Raw genomic sequence first — 22,333 nt, forward strand, 5'->3', positions numbered from 1 at the left:
TCAGTTGGGGTTGGGGGAGGGAGTGTTTGTGGTCATAAGACCAGGGTTTTCCTGCCCTGCACCCAGTGTTGTCCCCATGGAACCAGACCAACAGGATAAAGCGGTTAATGAAAATGAATAAAACGAGTTAATGAAATGAGTGGTAGCTCAGCGGTGAAGGTACTGGAATACACAGTTTTCATAGAAGTATGATTATTAAAACAGTCATGTAGACAACATACATATAGTAACAAGAAGTCATATAGTCATGTCATATATTTTGATTCATCACAGTAAAACATTTTTTGTACAGTCCTTTAATTATTTAACATGTAACAAAGTTACAAACTTCCTTTAGACAGTCCATTTGTGCTCTCAGCATGTGCTTGTGTCTGTGTATGTACTGCTTTTCTTGGAGTACTTTAATGAGCTAAAGGACACTCTCATTCTTTCCACTGTCCGGCTACTTCGGCACAGTAGCGTGTTTTTCACATGAAAGCGAAAATCCTCTGACACATAATAATATACAAAAGGGTCCAGACAGCTGTTGAGGCTGCTCAGACACAAGGTGGTGATGTAAAAGCCATATCCATTGTTGGTAATTCCTTTTCCCAGTAGGACATAATGAACCACAAGCATCATGTTGCTGGGAATAAAACAAACCAAGAATGTAATAAGAACTGTTATAATAAGAACTATGGCTCGCTGACGACTCTTGCCAGCGCTGCTGCCATCCACATTGGAATTTCCCAGTTGACGCAGCATCAGGGTATAAGCGGTGATGATGACCACACATGGTGTGCAGAAAGCCAACCCAGCCATAACCATAAAATAGTAGTAGGGCTTTTCCACATCCAAAAATGTATTTTGTGTTTTAAAGTGTTCCAGTGTGATGATGTTGACATCATGGCAAGTGGTGATGTTTAGATCAGAAAGCCTGGCTGTCTGCTGGTACAGGAACAATGGTATAGTACTAATAAAAATAAAAGCCCAAATGCTTAGGGACACAACAATGGCCAGACTGTTGTTCATCCTCTGGTTAGTAAGTGGATTAGCCACCACCCAGTACCGCTGCACACTGAGACATGCAATGAACAAGATAGAACTGTACATGTTGCCATAGAAGAAACCAACCAGCACTTTACACATGCCCTCACCAAATGTCCAGTTGTTGCCACTAAAATGGTAGGTGATCTTCAGGGGCATCCACACGACAAACAGGAGGTCAGAGAGTGCAAGGTTTGCCATGTAAATGGCCGCTGGGTGTATCTTCTTTGACCTGAAGAGAAACACCCAAATTGCCATAGCATTGCTGGGCAACGCCACACAAAACACAAAAATGTAGATAATAGGAAGGAAAATGGTGGTCAAGCCACTTTTTAATGTGCTTGCTGTAACTTCGTCAATATAGATGTTGTTGGAAGTGGGATCCTGAACACCGATAAAACCGCGTCCTTTGGGAACGGCTTCTAAAAGAAAAATAGTGGTTGTAAACCTGGGGAATCTAAGTTAAATCAAAATAATAATGAACATTTATAGTTCGACTAAAAGGTAAACTTCATTAACCAACAGGTTTATTTTTATGTTAATCAGTTAAAAACTAGCAACATGTTAATGTAGAAATCTTACCTGAATCCGCGGTAGCGAGTGAAAAACTGACGAAAAACACAAATAAATGATAAAGTAATGCTGCTATTGCCATGTTCAGTTATTTTCAAATACTCAAATCGTTGTACTAACTACTCAAAACTTCCTGGTTAACGAAAAAACGCGATTTCTGAGAAGTGTAAATGGTCCGGATAAAAACAGTACTGGCTCGAGCAAGGTGACCAGGGTGTGTCTCATTACGTCACTGTGGGCGGTTTGAGTTAGCAGAAAGCGGAGGGAGGGTGAGTGAGAGAGATTTAAATCAGATGATACATCTGACCCAAACAATTACAGAAGAGTGTGTGTAAACAGTAAGTAAGAAAAAAGTAACACACCCCGACACACCACTAACACACACAAACACACTCCTACACAGGGCTCTCAAGTCTCACGCATTGAGCGTGAGACACACGCATTTCAACTATCTCACACGCCACACATGGCATTTCTTACGCTGAGAAATGATTAACTTTGCCTCACAGAAATGACTATAGCCTATCCTACAAACAAGTCAAAGGCAGACTATTCTGAGCTCATACAGCTGTCCTGAATTAGCGACCTATCGGTCAATCAGAAAATAGAATTTCTCAGCCAATCAGAAAATAGAATTTCTTGTTGCTGAGTGAGGTCTGTGCACATAGTTGTAGACGAGCTGGAGGTGGAAGAGAACCGTCAGGATCATCAGCTAATATCTTCATTTATTTTAATCTTTCATTAGTTAATATAGTTTTCCTACTCTTTGTATAAGACCTATACTTAGCACACACCCAATGAAATGAGCAACTTAATAACTGCAAAATATAAAATAAAAATAAAAATATGTAGGAGTGTAATTAGGCTTCTTTGGTTCCTTTTTTTCAAAGGTGACTGGTATGAGCAGATTTCCGAGGCTGTCTACAACTGCCAAACTGGTATTAGTTCTGCCACACTCAAATGCAGATGCAGAGAGGGTTTTCTCCATGGTTTGGCTTAATAAAACCAAAACCAGGAACGTGTTGGCTCTGGATGGAACTCTGTCATCCATCATGACCGTGAAAATGGCTGACATTGAACCACAGTGCTTTAAATGGGAGCCCCCAATATGATGACAACGGTCATCAAGGCATCAAAATCTGCCACAAACACAACACACATCACTCATAAACACAAACACACACAGAGGGACAGAATAACCACCACTGTTCAAGGGGCCCATTTGTTTTTCTTTATTTAATTTGTCTGGGTTTTTTTTTGTTTTGTTTAGAAAGGCATAGCTAAAACAATTTATTTAATATTAAAGAATTTAGTGTAAAGTGAAGAGACAATGACCACTGCTGTTCAAGGGGCCCAATTGAGGCAAATTGTGTTTATGCTGACGGGACACTGGGAGGGACCGCACACCTGCAAACCCCCCACCCCACCCCCCGAAAAGGGACATCGACAGAACGACCTCTGACAACCACTGACAACCTCTGACAACCACCCCCCCCCCTGCTCCTACACATACATTTACATTTTCAGCATTTAGCAGACGCCTTTATCCAAAGCGACTTACAGTACAGTTACAGTATACAGTCTGAGCATACCTGGGGGGGTATTCCAGAAAGCGGGTTAAGTGATTAAACCGGGTAATGCCTAGTTCACACTACACGATTTTTGCCCTGATTTTCGCTCGGCGACTGGTCGGCGATTGATTTTCCGGGTCGGGAGCCACTCAGCGTTTGCTCGGCGATCAAAACTCGGCTCTCAGTCGCTAAGTGTGAACTATCCAACAACTCGACCCGACCGGCTCGCCGAGCGCTCGGCGACTGGACTGAGTTTTCTAGCACGCCAGATATCTGATCTCAGACGGGTAACTGGGAATGAGTGACAATGTCGAACAGCCAATGAGAACACAGGATACAGCGTGAGGGGAAATGCAGGAGAGGACAGGGGACAGGGGCTTAATTAATATAGTTTATATCAGGATACACCGACACACGTTTTACAGTATTTCTGATTTGATCGTCCTCTACAAAACATAATACCCACGCTGCATTGCAAAACTTACTACAGCCAAATCCACTCAGATTCGTTTATTTTTCCTCCTTGATATTACCCCAGCTAACACAGAACGTTCCCGTAACATTAGATTTTGGTTCCCCTATGGTTATTTTTAGGGAACCATCCCATAACGTTATGGGAACGTTCTATTTTCGTTAAAAAAATTAGCGCTGTTCCCGAAACGTTCCGGGAAATATGAAACCTAACGTTCTCTCATGTTTTTATGAAAACTAACAGAGAACGTTATCTAAAAGTTGCCTTAAGATTTTCTTTCTTATGTGTTTAAAGTAACGTTCCAGTAACGTTCCCGGAAGGTTTTCTTATGATCTTTAAAGTTTTTTGGTAGGAACTTACCAAAAAAACAGCCTTTTGCTTGAGACGGTCCATGTAAATCAACCTTTACTTACAAGTACCAACTATAAAACTATGAAACCTAACGTTCTCTCATGGTTTTATGAGAACTAACAGAGGACGTTAGGTAAAGCTTGTATAAGGTTTTATTTCTTATGTGTATAAAGTATCGTTCCAGTAACGTTCCCGGAAGGTTTCTAAGTTAACCCAGCTAGCACAATCATCTGGCCCAGTTCCCACTTTTCTATCGGCACAGTCGGCCGAGTGTCAGAATCGGCCAGAATCAATGTAGCCAGATCCGGCCCAGTTGTTACCACAGCTGGGTTTGGCTGGTGCTCGTAGAAACGCGTGCGCGCCGACGCTGGTTGTCCGGCTGTGGCCCAGCGTCCAGTCTCTGATTCAGCGGCGGCAGAACGAGCGTCACCATAGCAACAGTGCGACGCGAGCCGTTGAAGAAGAGGACTCGTTCGTTCGTGTGAGGTAAATAAACATTTAATCTCTGGAAATGGAAACTGTTTATGGTAATGTTATCTAGTGAGTTTCAGGTTAACTGGTAGTCTGAACTGAAACACTTCAGGTAACGTTAGCTAAAAGGCTAACAGTTTCTAGCATTAGACAACAGCTGCTAAATAATTAAAGTTCATTGAATACTGTGGATAACGTAAACTTAAAAGCTACAATAAGCAACAAGAACAACAACAACAATAATAGTAATACAATAACAGACGACCTACCATCTCTGACTACATCCACAAGGTGGACCAACAAAGCAGGTGTGTATAATTTAAGAGTGGATAGTGAGTGGACACGGTATTTGAAAACTCCAGCAGCGATGCTGTGTCTGATCCAGTCATATAAGCACAACACACAGTAACACACCACCAACCACGTCAGTGTCACTGAAGTGCTGAGAATGATCCACCACCTAAATAATACCTGCTCTGAGGTGGTCATGTGGAGGTCCTGACTATTGAAGAATAAGGTAAAAGGGGGCTAACAAAGTATGCAGAGTAACTGATGGACGACAGTGGAACTGTAGAGCTACAAAGTGCACCTATAGATAGATAACTTTATTAATCCCATAGGGAAAGTCAGTAAATGGTTAGTAAACTACAGTATATGGTTAGTGGAGCTGATAGAAAAAGAGTATACAAAGAGGTGGTTTTAATGTTATGGCTGATCGTATATAATTTTATAACCCAAAGATTGTCCCTTGTATTTTTTGTAGATATTCAAGTGTCCACTACCATCACTGAGCCACATTTGCTTATTCACCTCTCATACATGAGTAAAAACTATGAACACTACTCTGCAGCATCTAACAGCCGGTGTAGATCATCAGCCAAGGTCACAAGATCCAGCAAGAAGGTTCTGGGTTTGATCCCCAGGTGGGGCGGTCTGGGTCATTTCTGTGTTGTTTGCATGTTCTCCCCATGTCCGCGTAGGTTTCATCCGGGTGCTCCGGTTTCCTCCCACAGTCCAAAGACATGCAAGTGAGGTGAATTGGAGACACTAAATTGTTCATGTGTTTGATATAACCTTGAGAACTGATGAATCTTGTGTTATGAGTAACTACCGTTCCTGTCATGAATGTAACCAAAGTGTAAAACATGAGGTTAAAATCCTAATAAACAAACAAACAGTACTTCTTTATATTGTGTATATATATATATATATATATATATATATATATATATATATATATATATATATATATATATAATTTACATTTATAATTATTATTCTTATATGCAATTATATGTTATTTTCTATGTATAGTATTCATATAGCTGTCATTTTGGTTCACTTTTGTAATTGGTCTTATTTATAATATTCTGATTATTATTATTATACTACTTGCTGCAATTATCTTAATAAAATACTTTCTACTGCACAATCTGTAGTTAATCTGTAGCATCTGTAGTTAATCTGTAGCATAAATCTACTATTTTATCTATGAGGATGTGAAAGGAGAAGAAAACGGTAAATAAATGGTATCGTAGTGTTTCGGGGGCTATTCCGGCCCAGTTATGGGAGAGTCGGCGGAGATCTGGCATCCAGTGGATTTGGGCCAGTGTATTTGGCCCGATTCTGGGCAGTCATTCAAAAAGAGTCAGAGCCGACACGGGCTGCCGGTGTTACCGGAGTGTTATTGCAAGGTTGTCTAAATAATTTAAAGGTTAGTACAAGGTTCCCTTAAGGTTTCAATAATTTTAAGGTTACGGGAACGTTAGGGAAACGTTCCCACAACTATAATGCACAACCAAACGGGAACGTTCTATTTCCGTAAAGAAAACTTTCCTGGGGAACCAAAGGGCAACCAAAATGATCCGTTCCCAGAACATTCTGGGAACCAAAAACTAACGTTCCCGGAACGTTCTGGGAACCAAAAATTGTTAGCTGGGACGCTGCACATCAGCACACAAACCCTTTGATCTCTCGCTACTTGTTGACGTTCATTTTTTGGACGTGGTATCATTAAACTTTTCGTCACTTCTCACGTGTGTTTTTGTAAAAAAAAAAAAAAAAAAGAAAGAAAGAAAAAAAGGGAGACCAGAGAAGCTCGCCTGCGATTCCAGTTGGTGATGGATCGTGTAGTGTGAAACCCCCTATCGCCGATCAGTCGTGTAGTGTGAAATATACACCGACTGAAAGACTCCCGAGTGCAGGAGATTCAGTCGTACAGTGTGAACTGTACAGCGACCTGACGACTTGGAAAGTCGTGTAGTGTGAACTTGGCATAAGTTAACTCAGAATTAAGGAAAACTCGGGGTTTTCCGTTCCAGAAACCGAGATTAAAGAGAGCCTGTGTCAGTTACTATAGCAACTTACGCTCTGAAGCTAACCTGCTCGCTGGGAGGTTAACTTAAACCTAACCCGGAGTTACTCACACTTTTCTCATGTAAACCTGGCGGGTCCTTTACTCCAGGATCCAGTGGATCCCGACGCGCAAATTATTCGAAGAGATCTTAATCGGAAACGAGTCATTAAACTCAGATTAGTCATTTCCCGATTAATTTCTCTGCGAACCTTTCCGTTTTTATCAGTCAGTCAATTCGGGGAGAGTGGGGACGGTTGCAACATTATTAATCACAATATTAATAAAAAGTCTTGTTATAGCATTAATTATAACATTATTAATGGAATGTTATGAATTAATATAGAATACCTTTAACACACACAGAGTTTAGTAAGCTAAAATAATTTGTGGTTCAAATTAATTGTAGTAATTAACCCCAAACATGATTGTTACTTAAAACAGGGCCTATATATGTATATATACAGTCACATTAATGAATGAAAACCCTATCTGTACACAAGAAAGTCTTTGCAAAATTATGTCAAAGAATGATTTTACTACATATTGATGAATGTTGCAACTGCCCTGTTATGGGTCTATTCAAGTATTATTTTTTACACATTTGCAATATTACACTTTGTGGATCAGCCCTCACTTCTTTGCAGACTTTATGCATTGCTCTCCGTTTTTTGTATGTTGGTCCATCCAAAAAGTATGCCTAGCATTGAAAATCTTGTTTGTCTGTAATAAACATCAAAGATGAATGCCACAGAATAGCAGGTTTGTCTTTAATAATAAAGACAAAAACTGAAAAGTAATAAAAAAATTGCTCTGCACCATCTTAAGGATTCCCAAGGGTTAGTGGCTGCATGGATGGAGCCCACATTCCCATTAAAGCACCAGCAGAAAATGAAAAGGATTAGGTGAACAGCAGACAGAATATCCCTCCACGTACGGGTAGTGACCATTATCTTAAAAAATAAACAAATGTTTTAAATAAAACAGTGTAACATTTAATACACATTCTGCAACTTACTGTTCTCCATCAAGATCTTATGTGATGCTACCCACATTAAAAATATTAAAGCCAAATGGTCAGGCTCTGTGCATGATCACTAAAAATAAAACAGTGCAACGAGTTCATTTCCTTGTCCTTATTCTTTAGTAAGAACATTTATATTTATACACCCTTCGCACTGACACCCATCTTATATTCAAGCAACTAAATTTCTAGCCTTGTCAGCCTCCACCTGAGGATCACACTTTGCAATTTGTTTCTCCAGATGGACCTTGTATAGATCATTTACACCCAACTTGAAAGAAAAAGGCAAAAATAGCATGTTATGATCAAACATAGCTTTTTGTGTTCTCAATATTTCAGATATTTGGTAAGACATTTTTACTGTTCTAAGCTGAGCTTTGGATGTGGATGGTCCCTCATCTGATTCGGGACTGCCCATCACATTCGGTGAGAGGACAGTCACACACATTACCATGGTAGATCAAATGAAATGCCATGCTCTATGTTCAACATATCCTGTACCTCTATAGGCCTCCCAGTATCATCCCACCTTGAGGCAGAGGAGATGGTTTCTCTATCATCCTTCAACAGTGTTTTTTAAATTTTTTATTAAAGAACATTATTTATACTCATCAGGATCTAGGGACATTTAGATCACTAACAATTGCAGGAGGCTCAAAACCACACCACCAATCACTGGAGAGATGGCAATGAAAAGTGTTCAGACTGTACCAATGCAGTTCTTAATATTCCACAGTTTATGCACTACAAACTAATGATCTACTGTACATGTAATAAACATGCCTTGAACATAGACAGTTTTTGTATTTTATTTTTATCTGCTGCTATGTGCATCTGATTCCACTTGGATTACACCTAGATTGAGTAAATGAAAGGGAAAAAACGTGTAAAATCGTGACAAACTGACATATTAAACATTTTGCCCTATCCTTCTGCTAAATGTTGAATTATGTTTCAACAAGTTTTTTTTATTGAATTTAAACTCACGCATTAACTCACATTTAACTAACTTTTTTTTTTTGCCATTTGCAACATCTTTTTTTACAGACGATGCTGTATTACTTTTACATTTAAAACATTTTCATGATCTGCACACGCAAACATTAAAATAAACAGTTCTATTGGTGTAAAATATTACGGACTACTTTTTCTTTCATTCACATCCATGATGAATCCATTTATCGCCACTTCATTGAGAATGCCTGTTTAGAGTTAACCGTGAACGCGCTTCTGCTGGGTTCAATCTACTCAGAGTTGAGTAATCTAACCCTGAACTGCTTTTCTGGAACAGAAAACTCCGGTTATGACACGGTGAGATAAGTCAACTTTGAAGTTGACTTAAGTTAAGTCTATAAGTTAAGTTTGAAGTTTGTTAAACCCGCTTTCTGGAATACCCCCCTGCACACCACTAACACACGCCTAAATACAACTAATACACACTAACACAGTAAAGTTCTCCGGAACAGGTGAAATCTGCAAACCCAATTAGAATGAATCAATCACACAAACACTGAGAATGAAACGTCTGAGTTATTGGGAAACTGAAACTAAAGTACCGTATAATGTAAAATGCAGTGTTATTTGGCCCTAAACAGACAGGGGGCGATTCCCAAATGCATAGTTGCTAATGTAGCAGGAGGGGTTTTGGATTGATTTCATCTTAATTGCTCTCCAGCTGAGGATGATTTGTAGGTATACTCTAAGAAGTAATGTGTCATTTTTTCTACACAGCTACTGTGTCCTGCGGTCTGTAACACGCTTTGTGTCATTTCTGGCCCCTTTTTACACAGACACGTGTAAAGTAACTTAAGTAAGTTAGTCTACAAAATACATTGTTTAAAAATATATATTTATTCAATTTTACTTAAATTTGTTGGATAAAATAATGGCATTCATGACTAAAAACATAGATTATTTCACATGTAAGATTAAAAATAAATTAATAAATAAAAACATGCGTTAACCAATCACATTTCTCCTATCAAGTAAATCTGTGTTTCATGGTTGATTCCCTCTTTTTGGACCATGCAAGGAAAGGGGGGGATGTCGTCAGAGGTCGTTCTGTCGATGTCCCCTTGAACAGCAGTGGTCATTGTCTCTTCACTTTACACTAAATTTTTTAATATTAAATAAATTGTTTTAGCTATGCCTTTCAAAAAAAAAAAAAAAAAAAAAAACCAGACAAATTAAATAAAGAAAGACAAATGGGCCCCTTGAACAGTGGTGGTTATTCTGTCCCTCTGTGTGTGTTTGTGTTTATGAGTGATGTGTGTTGTGTTTGTGGCAGATTTTGATGCCTTGATGACTGTTGTCATCATATTGGGGGCTCCCATTTAAAGCACTGTGGTTCAATGTCAGCCATTTTCACGGTCATGATGGATGACAGAGTTCCATCCAGAGCCAACACGTTCCTGGTTTTATTAAGCCAAACCATGGAGAAAACCCTCTCTGCATCTGCATTTGAGTGTGGCAAAACTAATACCAGTTTGGCAGTTGTAGACAGCCTCGGAAATCTGCTCATACCAGTCACCTTTGAAAAAAAGGAACCAAAGAAGCCTAATTACACTCCTACATATTTTTATTTTATATTTTGCAGTTATTAAGTTGCTCATTTCAATGGGTGTTTGCTGAGTATAGGTCTTATACAAAGAGTAGGAAAACTATATTAACTAATGAAAGATTATGACGGTAATTATATTATATTATATTATATATTATTATAATGACGGTTCTCTTCCACCTTCAGCTCGTCTACAACTATGTGCACAGACCTCACCCAGCAACAAGAAATTCTATTTTCTGATTGGCTGAGAAATTCTATTTTCTGATTGGCCGATAGGTCGCTAATTCAGGACAGCTGTATGAGCGCAGAATAGTCTGCCTTTGACTTGTTTGTAGGATAGATAGTTTGTATAGTCATTTCTGTGAGGCAAAGTTAATCATTTCTCAGCGTGAGAAATGCCATGTGTGGCGTGTGAGATAGTTGAAATGCGTGTCTCTGAGACTTGAGAGCCCTGATTGAGTATGTTTTATTAATGTTTATTTAGTTCATGTTTATCAGTGTTTTGTTGTGTGTTAAGTCAAGCAAAGCTATAAAAAGTAGGTTTTAACCCTGTGACCTGTTTTAACAATCGACTTTAATTGACAGTTGACTTAGTTAAGTAAAAAAGGAGGCACTGAATTACATTAATATCAACTTAAATTTGCTTTTCTGTTCCTATTCAGCAATAAATGTTCTGTTAAACCTGACTAGTCTTTCTTTTTATTGGTATTATTTATCGTTAGCCAACTGGCTAACCGTTAATTGGACTTTTAGTTTGCTCAAAATGGCGTCAAAACAGAATGACTGGATAAGGTTACCAAAGCATTATTTATTTAAGTTAAATCTCATTATGAGAAGCGAATTTTAATAATTTTAAGATTTTTAGCTTGGTTTAGCTCAGTTCGTTTTACTGAATCGGTTCTTTTAAATCATCCGTTTAAACGAATCGAAAAAACTGAATCGATTGATTCATTAGCGTTAAGAGGCTGAGTTCATTCATAAGAATCGAAAGTTTGACTCCTTAATCACAGCTGCTTATTTGGCTCACATTCTCCCTTAAACAGTACAACAGTGGATGCCTGGGTGGAACGAAAACTTCAAATAATTAGTTAACTCAAATATCACAGTCATAATTTGCATGAATTCAGAGAACTAATGTTATTTTTATTATTTATCCACTCTGGAAGCAAAGGTATTCACTGAAACGAGTTGTTCGGAAGAATCGGTTCTTTAAATCGAATCGAATCGTTAGCAACATTGCCTAAAATCATTAGCATTAAAGCTGGTAGTGGTGGATATATTTAGGGTAAGGCAACTAATTAAATAATAAAACTCCTCCAAAATTCATCATCCGATTTACTTTATTCTGGTAAAGGAAACATTTTAGCGTGTATGCTGTAACTAGTTTTCAGGTGACTTGTTTAATAATTTGTTAAACAGCCTATGTGAATAATTAGACAGCTGATGACAAATTTGGAGGAATATTAGTAGTTAGCTGATTACTCATTTGGTTGGTTGAATCGGAATGTTATTCAAAATATTAAATGTTGTAAATGTTTAATTCAGTTAATATTTTGTGTTGTGTACACAAGACTGAGAGAGAATCACAGCACCTTGTAATTATATATTTTTTGTCTTTCTTTTAGGACAGAGAAACAGACGTTTTACGAGTTCTTGCAACCATCTTTAAGAATGGGAAAGAACACAAGAAACTGCATTTGAATATTTAAAAGTGTGGGCCTTTACTATTTAGCCATTTGTAATTTCTTAATCCATTCTTAATTCATTATTCATTACAAAAAATATTGAATATTTTAATACGTTTTTGTACATTTACTGTTAAACTGTTTGTAATCTTGTTTTAATTTATTACTTGTCACAAAAAATGTTATTTAAACATTTGTAATATTATACAGTAAAATAAAATGACTACAAATGTTTACACCTGTTTCCATTTGTATCAGTCTTTATTTTACCCATTTTCTTGATTACACATAATCAACACACATTGTGTGCTGAACAACACATTGTGTGTGTTAATTATCCTGATACAGTGGGTGTGCAAAAACAGGATGACACATTTACTGTGTTTAAATCAACACAGTATGTGTCGTCCCTGAGCACACTCATCACACGTGTTGAAATTCCACACAGTGTGTGTCAATTTTAACACGTCTTTTTAGAGTGTAAATTGCAGTGTACCTCCCAGCTAACAAGTTTTGGCTCCCAGAACGTTCTGGGAACGTTAGTTTTTGGTTCCCAGAACTTTCTGGGAACAGATCATTGTAGTTGCCCTTTGGTTCCCCAGGAAAGTTTTCTTTACGGAAATAGAACGTTCCCGTTTGGTTGTGCATTATAGTTCTGGGAACGTTCCCCTAACCTTAAAATTATTAAACCTTTAAGGGAACCTTGTACTAACCTTTAAATTACTGAAAACTTTAGACAAGAAAACCTCACTTTCTAGTTGTGCTAATGGAGAGTTCTGCTTGCTATATATGTACACTGCAAAAAATGTGGAGTAAGATTTACTTAAAAAAACTTAGGAAAGTTTTTCCAAGTACAAACTGCTAGTAAATTTAACAGACCATATATTCAAGTAAAAGTTACTCACAATTCTATCTGGATTTTACTAGAAATTCTTCAGTAAATGTTACTTTGCTACACACTGCTTCAAGTATATTTTAATAGCTGTATCTTAGTAGATTTTACTTAAACATTGCAGAAGCAAAAAGCATTAAAACATGGCTTATAAAATGCTATATTATATATTATTAAAATGCTATATATTATTAAAATGCTATATTATAAAATGCAAAATAATTTTACATTATTCAATTCAACATCAATGATTACCATATACAAAAAACACTATAACAGACAGACAACATTTTTTGTCAAACTTTTTTATTTGTTTTGCTCAATTAATGGAAATGCATTTTTTACTTACAGTTCAGTGGACAAAATGTCTTTCAAACAGCGTGTTTTCTAAAGTCTCACTCGCTACACAAAAGTAAAAAATGTAAATGGAAAACAAACTATAAAAGTGTCACAGTGTAAGGACAAAATAAATGATATCAATCTTTCAAATATTTTTCTGAAAACTTTCTAAAAAATAAAAGTAGATGCAAGTAAAAGTTTGTCAGAAACACTTGCTCCAGGTGGACTGACTGTAGTCATCCTCCTAAGACAAAGATTAAAAAAATAACATGAATTAGTAATTATATGTAGACCTCAGAATGTTATGTTACATATTATAATTCAATTTTACTTTCTCAAGGTTTGCTCACAGGTTGCCTGATAATGCACATTTGTATTTGAAAGACCCAGGACTATACAGCCTCAGACAGATTTATTTTTAAGTAGCAAAACAGGCTTTCATAATCATTAGACAAAAGAACTATTTTAGAACCAACGTTTTAAGCCCACGTTCATTAAACGGAACAAGTTATCCCGATTAATATAACTACATAACATTCATTCTGCCATGCTAACGGATGCTAATTTGGAGTCAATAGTGTAGAAAGTTAAACAAATTTTAAATATTTATAATATTAACTGGCACGGTAATATAATTTCTTAAAAAATGACAACTTACCATAAAACAGTCCCCTTTGGCTATGTCCTCAACAACCAAAAAACTTTGTGGTGAGAAGACTTGAGAAGATTCAAAAGTCTCAGCAGCTCGTTTTGCACTCCGTGTGTGAAACATGTCCGAACTTGCCAGGCAATGCGCATGCGTGGAACATAAAGTAATATTTACTAGAAGTTTTTAGTTTTGCTTTGCTTCAATCCAAGAAATAAAAAACATAGTTAATTTTACTTGGTATTTAGAATAAAATTTACTAATGTATTTGATAACAAATAATATAACAAATAATTACAAAGAAACACCAAGTAACACACTAAATTATATGTGACATTCTTAAGTAGCAAGACTGTACTAGAATATTCTTGTATAACGTACTTTAAAAATGTTCACTCTATTTACTAAGTCAAAAAATAATTTTTTTTCAGTGTAGAGCTAATTTCTCTCACTGGATCATGAGAAAACCTTCCGGGAACGTTACTGGAACAATACTTTATACACATAAGAAATAAAACCTTATACAAGCTTTAACTAACGTTCTCTGTTAGTTTTCATAAAACCATGAGAGAACGTTAGGTTTCATAGTTTTATAGTTGGTACTTGTAAGTAAAGGTTGATCTACATGGACCGTCTCAAGCAAAAGGCTGTTTCTTTCGTAAGTTCCTACTAAAAAACTTTAAAGATCGTAAGAAAACCTTCCGGGAACGTTACTGGAACGTTACTTTAAACACATAAGAAAGAACACCTTAAGGCAACTTTTAGATAACGTTCTCTGTTAGTTTTCATAAAAACATGAGAGAACGTTAGGTTTCATAGTTCCCGGAACGTTCCGGGAACAGCGCTGATTTTTTAAACGAAAATAGAACGTTACCATAACGTTATGGGATGGTTCCCTAAAAATAACCGTAGGGGAATCAAAATCTAACATTACTGGTTGTGGTGTACTTCCTGTTAGTGATGTCACCCTTGACACTGAAGCTTCGAGGCATGTGCCAAAAAAACGACACTCAGTGTTTCGAATCACTGAGTCGATGCTTGATTCGTTCTGAAATGATCACGTGACTATGACGTCCGAAGCTTCACTTCGGCTCACACCCACGTCAGAGGCCGGTTCAAAAAGAGCAAATCATAGCTCGCGCTTCGAGGGTTGCGTAAGGAGTGAGAGCGTTAGAGTGAGACAGAGACAGACACAGAGAGATATAGAGAGATAGATAGAGAAACACACAGAAACACACAGACGCCTACAAACATACAGACACAAACACACAGACACAAACACATACACAAAACCAAACACACATAGAAAGCACAGTCAAATAGCAAGGATGGAACCTGCAAGAAAAAGAGGGCGTTCTGAAGTTTGGGAACACTTTGAACTTTTGGCATCTAATAAGGTTGAGAAATGTTTAATAAACTATGGTTTGTTGTATAGAAGTATAAAATTTCTTGTTATTTTCATCCATGTCCGTGTACACACGCATATGCACATATGTATATATACATTCATACAACAGACAAACATATAAGCTACTTACCCAACCCTCACCGCAGCCACCCCACTCCCAACAACGGGATACACGGCTACGGTGAGCTTAGACACCACTGCCGCAAGGCTTTCTGGGTAAAGCCCGTGCCGGCCCCCAGTGGCGACGCTACACTATATACAGTATATATATATATATATATATATATATATAATGTGTGTGTATATATATATACAACCACTAAATGCTTTGTGTTAACATACTTTAAAATGGATTATTATGCTGTTTTTAAAAACTAGCATTAAAAAGAAAGCTAACAATCACTGCATTTATTTTACATTTAAAATACTAGTGGAGTACTGTTTTAATTCAGGTGAAGTGCCTGGTATGCTCCCAGCAGTTGGCTTACAACAACAATATGTCATCAATGCTACGACATATTCGGGCAAAACATGAATCCATACATCCTCAAAGCCAAGCAACATTGTCACGTAGCCAAGGTATGACCAACCTGTATTGTTTTATATTGCCATGTGAGCGAGTGTTTTCAAAGGCTGGAGAAATTGTGAATAAAAAAAGAAATCAACTTAGCCCCAGCACAGTGGAACAAATCCTCTTTCTAAATAAAAACTGAGAATAAAGATGCTAATGTCCACAATCATTAAACCCACTGATAAATCAAACTTGTTTTTCCACAAGCACTTTTGTTATTTTTACATTCATACACTAACATTCACATGATATACATGGATATTCATACAGAAAGCCTATATGAGCCTTGCCTATGAAAAACAGGCAATAAACTACGGCTATGAAAAATGTAAAATTCACATCAAACGTAATTTTGGGAAGATTGCATAATTTATAGAAATGTAATTTATTAGAAAAACGCAAAAATAAGAACCCAGACCTAGATAAGACACAACACATCACAACAAACCAAACGGATTTCCTTTATTGACTTACTGACCAAAATAACTTTTTAATGAAATGAAATGGGGTTAAAAACTGAAGGGGATTAATACAAGACACTGTTTTCTCTGTCCATCAGAGGGCGGTAATGTCCAGTGGTTCATGAGGCTTCATGAAGTGAACCTTTTTTCGGGACAATTGGATGGAAAGCTTCAGTGCTTCAGAAAGCTTCGGATTCCCATCACTACTTCCTGTTGTTTCCTCTTCCGGGGCATCTGACGTCCATGCCGGCGGCGTTCAGCATGGACGAATTCGGCTTTGTGTCTCCTGGTGAATCGCTTCTTAATGATTAAAAGCCACGTGGGCTTGTGTTTACCAATCTTCAACTGCGTCCTACGTCGTCGATGACGTAGCCACCAGGAACTATGGTTTTAAGAAACACCTGTGTCTCATACTAATCTTTTGGATTATGCAAGTTACCAACGTAGTTATCACAATAGTTCGAACTATGGTTTTTGGAAACACTCGCATCGCAACTGCATCGTTCCAACTATGTAAGTTGCTAACGTAGTTACATAGTTAGTGTGACGGAGTGGACGTAGTTTAAGTTGCTCGACAACGCCACCTAGGGGAATTTCACCCCTAGGAAATATAACAGGCACTTAAGGCCACAAAAGAAAGACACCCAGGTTCGAACACACTTGGAGACCAGAGACGTACTTCCAACACTTAGTCAATTTTATTAGCAATTGTTTACAAAAGTTTTCACACGGGACAAGCCACGTTCTGAGACACAGACACACTTAGTATAAAATGATTAGTTTATCACACTTACTCTATGGGTCCATTTATAATTTAAAGACAAAACCACAGCAGGAAGGAACAGGGCTGAGGGCTTACCACGGCAGAGGAAAATATGGAAGTAAAGGAATCTCCTACACTACACACCACACGTGATCACACCGCACACCTCAACGTGCTCTAGACTGCAGGGCAAGTGAAAGGGGTTCCACCACCAAAGTCCGTCTGCCTCCCACTTTGGCCCACAGCTCCTGTCCAGCCAGAGGAAAAGAGAAACAAATAACCGGTGTTATGTTGCGGTTTCTCTCTGTGTTTCTGTTGGCGTGTTTCGCTTTCAGTACAGTGATAATAGCGGCCGCGCTGCACTACTGTGACTGAGGTAGCTGCTGTGTCTGCTGGTCTGTACTCTGACTTTCACTGCGGGGAAAACTGCATTGCTGTATCCTGGTCCTTTAGCCCGGATCGTGCTGGCTCGGTTCCAGTTCCCTTGAGTGCTGCTGTTTTGCCTGAGCTACTGTTTTGCCTGAGCTACTGTTTTGTCTGAGTTTCATATTTTGATTTATTGTTTTGTATAAATACATGTTGTTTATATTACTGATTTAGTTCCCATTTATTTGTGGTTTATTTTATTGGAGTATTGTTGTATGTGTATTTTCTATTTTGTCTTTTGTTCGTGTGGTGTAAGGGGGCTGCAAGAGACTAGGGACCCTGTGCTTACCTCATTGAGAGAGAAGCGAGAGAGAGAAGTGTCCTTTGCCTCTTGAGCTATTAATTATCATTGGTTTTCCCCCCTCCACCACCTGTTTGTGTTTATAATTATTTGTTTCTCTTTTCCTCTGGCTGGACAGGAGCTGTGGGCCAAAGTGGGAGGCAGATGGACTTTGGTGGTGGAACCCCTTTCACTTGCCCTGCAGTCTAGAGCATGTTGGGTGTTATTGAGGTGTGCGGTGTGATCACGTGTGATGTGTAGTGTAGGAGATTCCTTTACTTCCATATTTTCCTCTGCCGTGGTAATCCCTCAGCCCTGTTCCTTCCTGCCGTGGTTTTGTCTTTAAATTATAAATGGACCCATAGAGTAAGTGTGATAAACTAATCATCTTATACTGTGTGTGTCTGTGTCTCAAAACGTGGCTTGTCCCGTATGAAAACTTTTGTAAACAATTGCTAATAAAATTGACTAAGTGTTGGAAGTACGTCTCTGGTCTCCAAGTGTGTTCGAACCTGGGTGTCTTTCTTTTGTGGCCTTAAGTGCCTGTTATATTTCCTAGGGGTGAAATTCCCCTAGGTGGCGTTGTCGAGCAACTTAAACTACGTCCACTCCGTCACACTAACTATGTAACTACGTTAGCAATTTACATAGTTGGAACGATGCAGTTGCGATGCGAGTGTTTCCAAAAACCATAGTTCGAACTATTGTGATAACTATGTTGGTAACTTACATAATCCAAAAGATTGTTATGAGACACAGGTGTTTCTTAAAACCATAGTTCCTGGTGGCTACGTCATCGATGACGTAGGACGCAGTTGAAGTACGGTAGTCATAATGCCATGTAAGCAGAACGGACTTGTTGAACGGACATTTAAGAAGAACATGTGCTCCTGCGGTGAACCTTAATGTCTTACCCTATGTATTTTTATATATGGGAACGGATGTTTTCCCACTTGTGACTGTACTATTTGGTTATGGATAATGGATACATGAATAAATGAAATAAATAGTTGAAAAGTCCAAATAATGATATGTGAAATTATAAAATGGAGGAAAAAGCTGTGGTTTAAAAAGAAGTTAATGAGCGAAAGGAAACAGATATCACAGAAAAAAGCACCATTTCTCCAGGCTATCAGCCAGACTGTTCAGAAGTTCTTTGTGAACTCTTCTCGCATAACAACAGATAAAACTGATACTATCACAAGAAACAAGATTAAGCACCAGCTAAGAAGAACACTCCATGATCAACCTCTACCGTGAGTTCATCAACAGGAACCCAACTGTGAAACTCTTCCTGCTGTGCTCTACGTCCCTTCTATGTTACAGCACCAAAGTCATCTGATAGAAAGACATGTCTGTGTCAGTATCATGAAAATGCTTACTTAATGCTTCAGGTTCTAAGGTCATCAGGTGTTGTGAAGTCGACCAAACTAGAAGACAGTTTTCAGTTAGTTTGCTGCTCTTTAGCAAGTGAAGCCTGCCTTCTTCGCACCTGTTTACGGTGCTTAAACAAACACACTATTCTGGCACCAGAGAAAGGTGAAATCACTGTTGAATGGAAGCAATGGGAGCGAGTTTAAGAAGAAACAGCTAGTGGGATCCACTTCAATGTGAAGCCGAACTTGCACAGTGGGAATCTCTCTGAGCTGAACCATATGAGGAGAAACTTAGAAGTGAGACCACGACACGTGTGTTTGGTTCACAATCAAGCAAAAGCATACAGAAATACAATTGAGACCTGCAGTGAGAACACTGTCATCATACATGTTGATTTTTCAGAATTCTGGAAGTGCCAGTATGCCTCTGAAGTTCAAGCCTGCCATTTCGGCCAGAATTTGCCACAGTTGAATCTTCATACTGGAATGTATTACACCAAGGGTGAAAAGGCAGCATTTTGCACAGTTTCAGAGTCTAAGAGACAAGACGCTGCAGCAATCTGGACATATATGGATCCAGTCCTAAAAGACATTCGGACAAAATTTCCATTAGTTACCACTGTGCACTTTTGGTCAGATGGTCCCAGTAAGCAGTATAAGAACAGGAAGAACTTCTTCCTCCTTTCTGAAGTGCCACCCACATTGGGCTTCAACAGAACCACATGGAATTACTTCCCAACATCCCATGGCAAGGGTGCCCCAGATGGCATTGGGGGAACAGTAAACAAATTGCAGACAAATTGGTTCTGCAAGGAAATGATGTGAAAGATGGAAAAGAATTATTTTCAAAAGATCTCAAAGAGTATCACATTGAGGAAGAAGACATGGACAAATATGACACACTGTTTAGTTGTTTTAAAACACAAAAAAAGATTTTTTTATAGGCTATAGTTGTTGTTACAGGGTGTCTTATAGTAATGCTCACCTCTGCAGCACATCAAATTAAAATATTTTAACTAGAAACTTTGCTGAGACATATTGACAGTAGTCTCATTTTTTTTTCAGAGACCTACTGAATGGAGAAAGGAGAGCCACTGGATTGATTTTGGAACTTATAATTAACTAGCTTTTAAAAAATGATTAGTTAGTTTTCCAGTTCAATTAATTTATGCCAAAGAGAGACATTCAGAGTTCTCAGTCATTAGTTTTCTTTGGATGCCAGGTATATCCTAGTCTCTTAGTGTGATTCATCTAGCATGATTTACTGTGCATGTCTGTCCATTTTTTTTTTTTTTGCAGATTGATATGCAATGCAATCTCAGTCCAGAATTTTTTCTTCATGCAGAAGTTGATGAAGTCTTTGATGCATGATGTTATTGCATCAATGTCTTTACCATGTGTTTCACATAGGACATCCCATCCAAACAGTCCCCCAGTTTTTACAGCCTTAGGTGACCACTTCCTAACTGTTCTTGTGGTTGCTGCCTGTCTCTGAACAAAGAGCTTGTACCATGAAGTGAGGTGAACCAGGTTATGGTCTTAATGGCCCAGTGGGGTGAGAGCTTTAGATATGCCTTTGTCAGCTCACACGAGCAAAACCGGGTCAACACAGTGGCTCGTTGTGTTCTCCCTGTGTCTGCATAGGTGAAAAAAAAGTTGTATACAACTTTATACCAAGCATCAGTATCCACAGACAAAAGGAGATACAGGATAAAGGATTAACAAAACATAGATTTTTGTTTTCACTGCAATTTACAAAAGGTCCCCATTTTTTTGGAAACGGATTTTGTATCCAGATCTGGGTGACTACAAAAACAGCCACCATCAGTATAGTCCTATGGTTCAGTTTTTATATCCAAGGTCAACATGTTACAAGGTAATGTACAAGGTAACAGTTTTCCCAAAGACTGGGACAGACAACAATTGCAGACAGAGGAATGATTAAAGCATGGAGGAATTTATTGAACATGTTGCTAAAGCTGTCTATACACACTGTCCTGGTGAACTATGAGGAAAATAGACAGTATGTTAGACTTTCCTAACTCAGTGTTAAAAATTGTTCTAGGAGAGGAACCAGACTCAGCAAGGACCCATCCTACTTGCATGGCCTGGAAAATAATTTTAAATGAATAGGATTTACACAAACATGAGATCACCAGACTGCCCAGACCCACAGGATCAGAGTAAATGAATATGTTTTTAATCTGGACTTGAACATTGAGTGTCTGAATCCTGAACAGAGACAGGGAGATTATTCCAAAGTTTTGTCACATTTTTATCAGAAATAGAATGTGTGGGAACAGCCCGTAATTAAGCAAAAAAAATTGCAATTATGCATTGAATAAAAATGACTTATGCCAAACTGATTGTTATACCCGGAAAATTCTTGCCTGATGCCAATTTAAATTTCAGCTATCACTGTTGGTACTTTAGGTGTGTCTTCAGTTCTCCTGCAAGCAAACAAATGAATTTATGATTGCTTTTCTTTAAATCTAGTAGGTAAAGATTTATTGCCAAGGTTTGACATCCAAATCAGGTGTCAAGCTGGTGGTGTAAAGATCTTTAGAATAGCTTGTTTTTGCTGTCAAAATACCCATGTTTCCATTCATAGAATGTCAGACTATGTACTCATCAGTCCCTGTATTTTAGAATTAATACTACTGGGTAAGAAATTACCTGTGTTTATGAGCAACTAATTAAAATGAATGATGCAGTCACATGAACAGAGAAAGCTAATGAAGTTTTTGAGCTCCTTAAATCTTCAGTTGCTAACTATCCTTGTCTGGTTTATACTGATTTCTCAAAGATTTTTAGATTGTATGTGCATGAAACGTATGGTTTTAAGTCTGGTGTTTAAGTGCATGTGCCACATGATGTGCGCAAGATAATCATCAACACAAGAACTACACATTTGTGACACTGTTGCCAATTCAAATTATTTTTTTTCATTATTTTGTCAAAAAGTCACCAATTTTCTTGTATATGCTGTGTGTGATCATTATTCAATTGCCAGCATCAGTCTTAGCTCAGGCTGTTGAATTGTTAGCATTAACTATAACATGCGTTATAGTGCAAGGCACAA

At 38.0% G+C, this 22,333-nt stretch overlaps 1 protein-coding gene and 1 long non-coding RNA gene across 2 annotated transcripts; both read right to left on the reverse strand.

Annotated features, from left to right (window-relative positions):
* Window positions 1-291: 291 nt before the first annotated feature.
* Window positions 292-2,072, reverse strand: f2rl1.2 (coagulation factor II (thrombin) receptor-like 1, tandem duplicate 2). Its single transcript, XM_063012117.1, has 3 exons — window positions 2,019-2,072; window positions 1,609-1,634; window positions 292-1,483 (listed from the first exon to the last, which is right to left on the reverse strand). Exons 1-3 carry the CDS (start codon window positions 2,070-2,072, stop codon window positions 355-357), a joined length of 1,209 nt encoding a protein of 402 aa, XP_062868187.1. The 3' UTR covers window positions 292-354.
* An 11,232-nt stretch (window positions 2,073-13,304) lies between these two features.
* LOC134330838 (uncharacterized) lies at window positions 13,305-14,905 on the reverse strand. Its single transcript, XR_010015050.1, has 3 exons — window positions 14,841-14,905; window positions 13,979-14,099; window positions 13,305-13,564 (listed from the first exon to the last, which is right to left on the reverse strand). It is a non-coding gene; the product is annotated as an uncharacterized LOC134330838 (long non-coding RNA).
* Between the last annotated feature and the right edge of the window lie 7,428 nt (window positions 14,906-22,333).

This window comes from Trichomycterus rosablanca, chromosome 16, assembly GCF_030014385.1.
Source record: "Trichomycterus rosablanca isolate fTriRos1 chromosome 16, fTriRos1.hap1, whole genome shotgun sequence".
NCBI lineage: Eukaryota > Metazoa > Chordata > Actinopteri > Siluriformes > Trichomycteridae > Trichomycterus > Trichomycterus rosablanca.

Coding starts and splice junctions, on each gene's coding strand:
- f2rl1.2 (XM_063012117.1), bottom strand. CDS start 2,072: ATGCCATGTGTGGCGTGTGAGATAGTTGAAATGCGTGTGTCTCACGCT. Junction 1,635..2,018: donor GTGTGTCTCACGCTCAATGC/GTGAGACTTGAG, acceptor GTTTTTCGTCAG/TTTTTCACTCGCTACCGCGG. Junction 1,484..1,608: donor ACTCGCTACCGCGGATTCAG/GTAAGATTTCTA, acceptor GATTTAACTTAG/ATTCCCCAGGTTTACAACCA.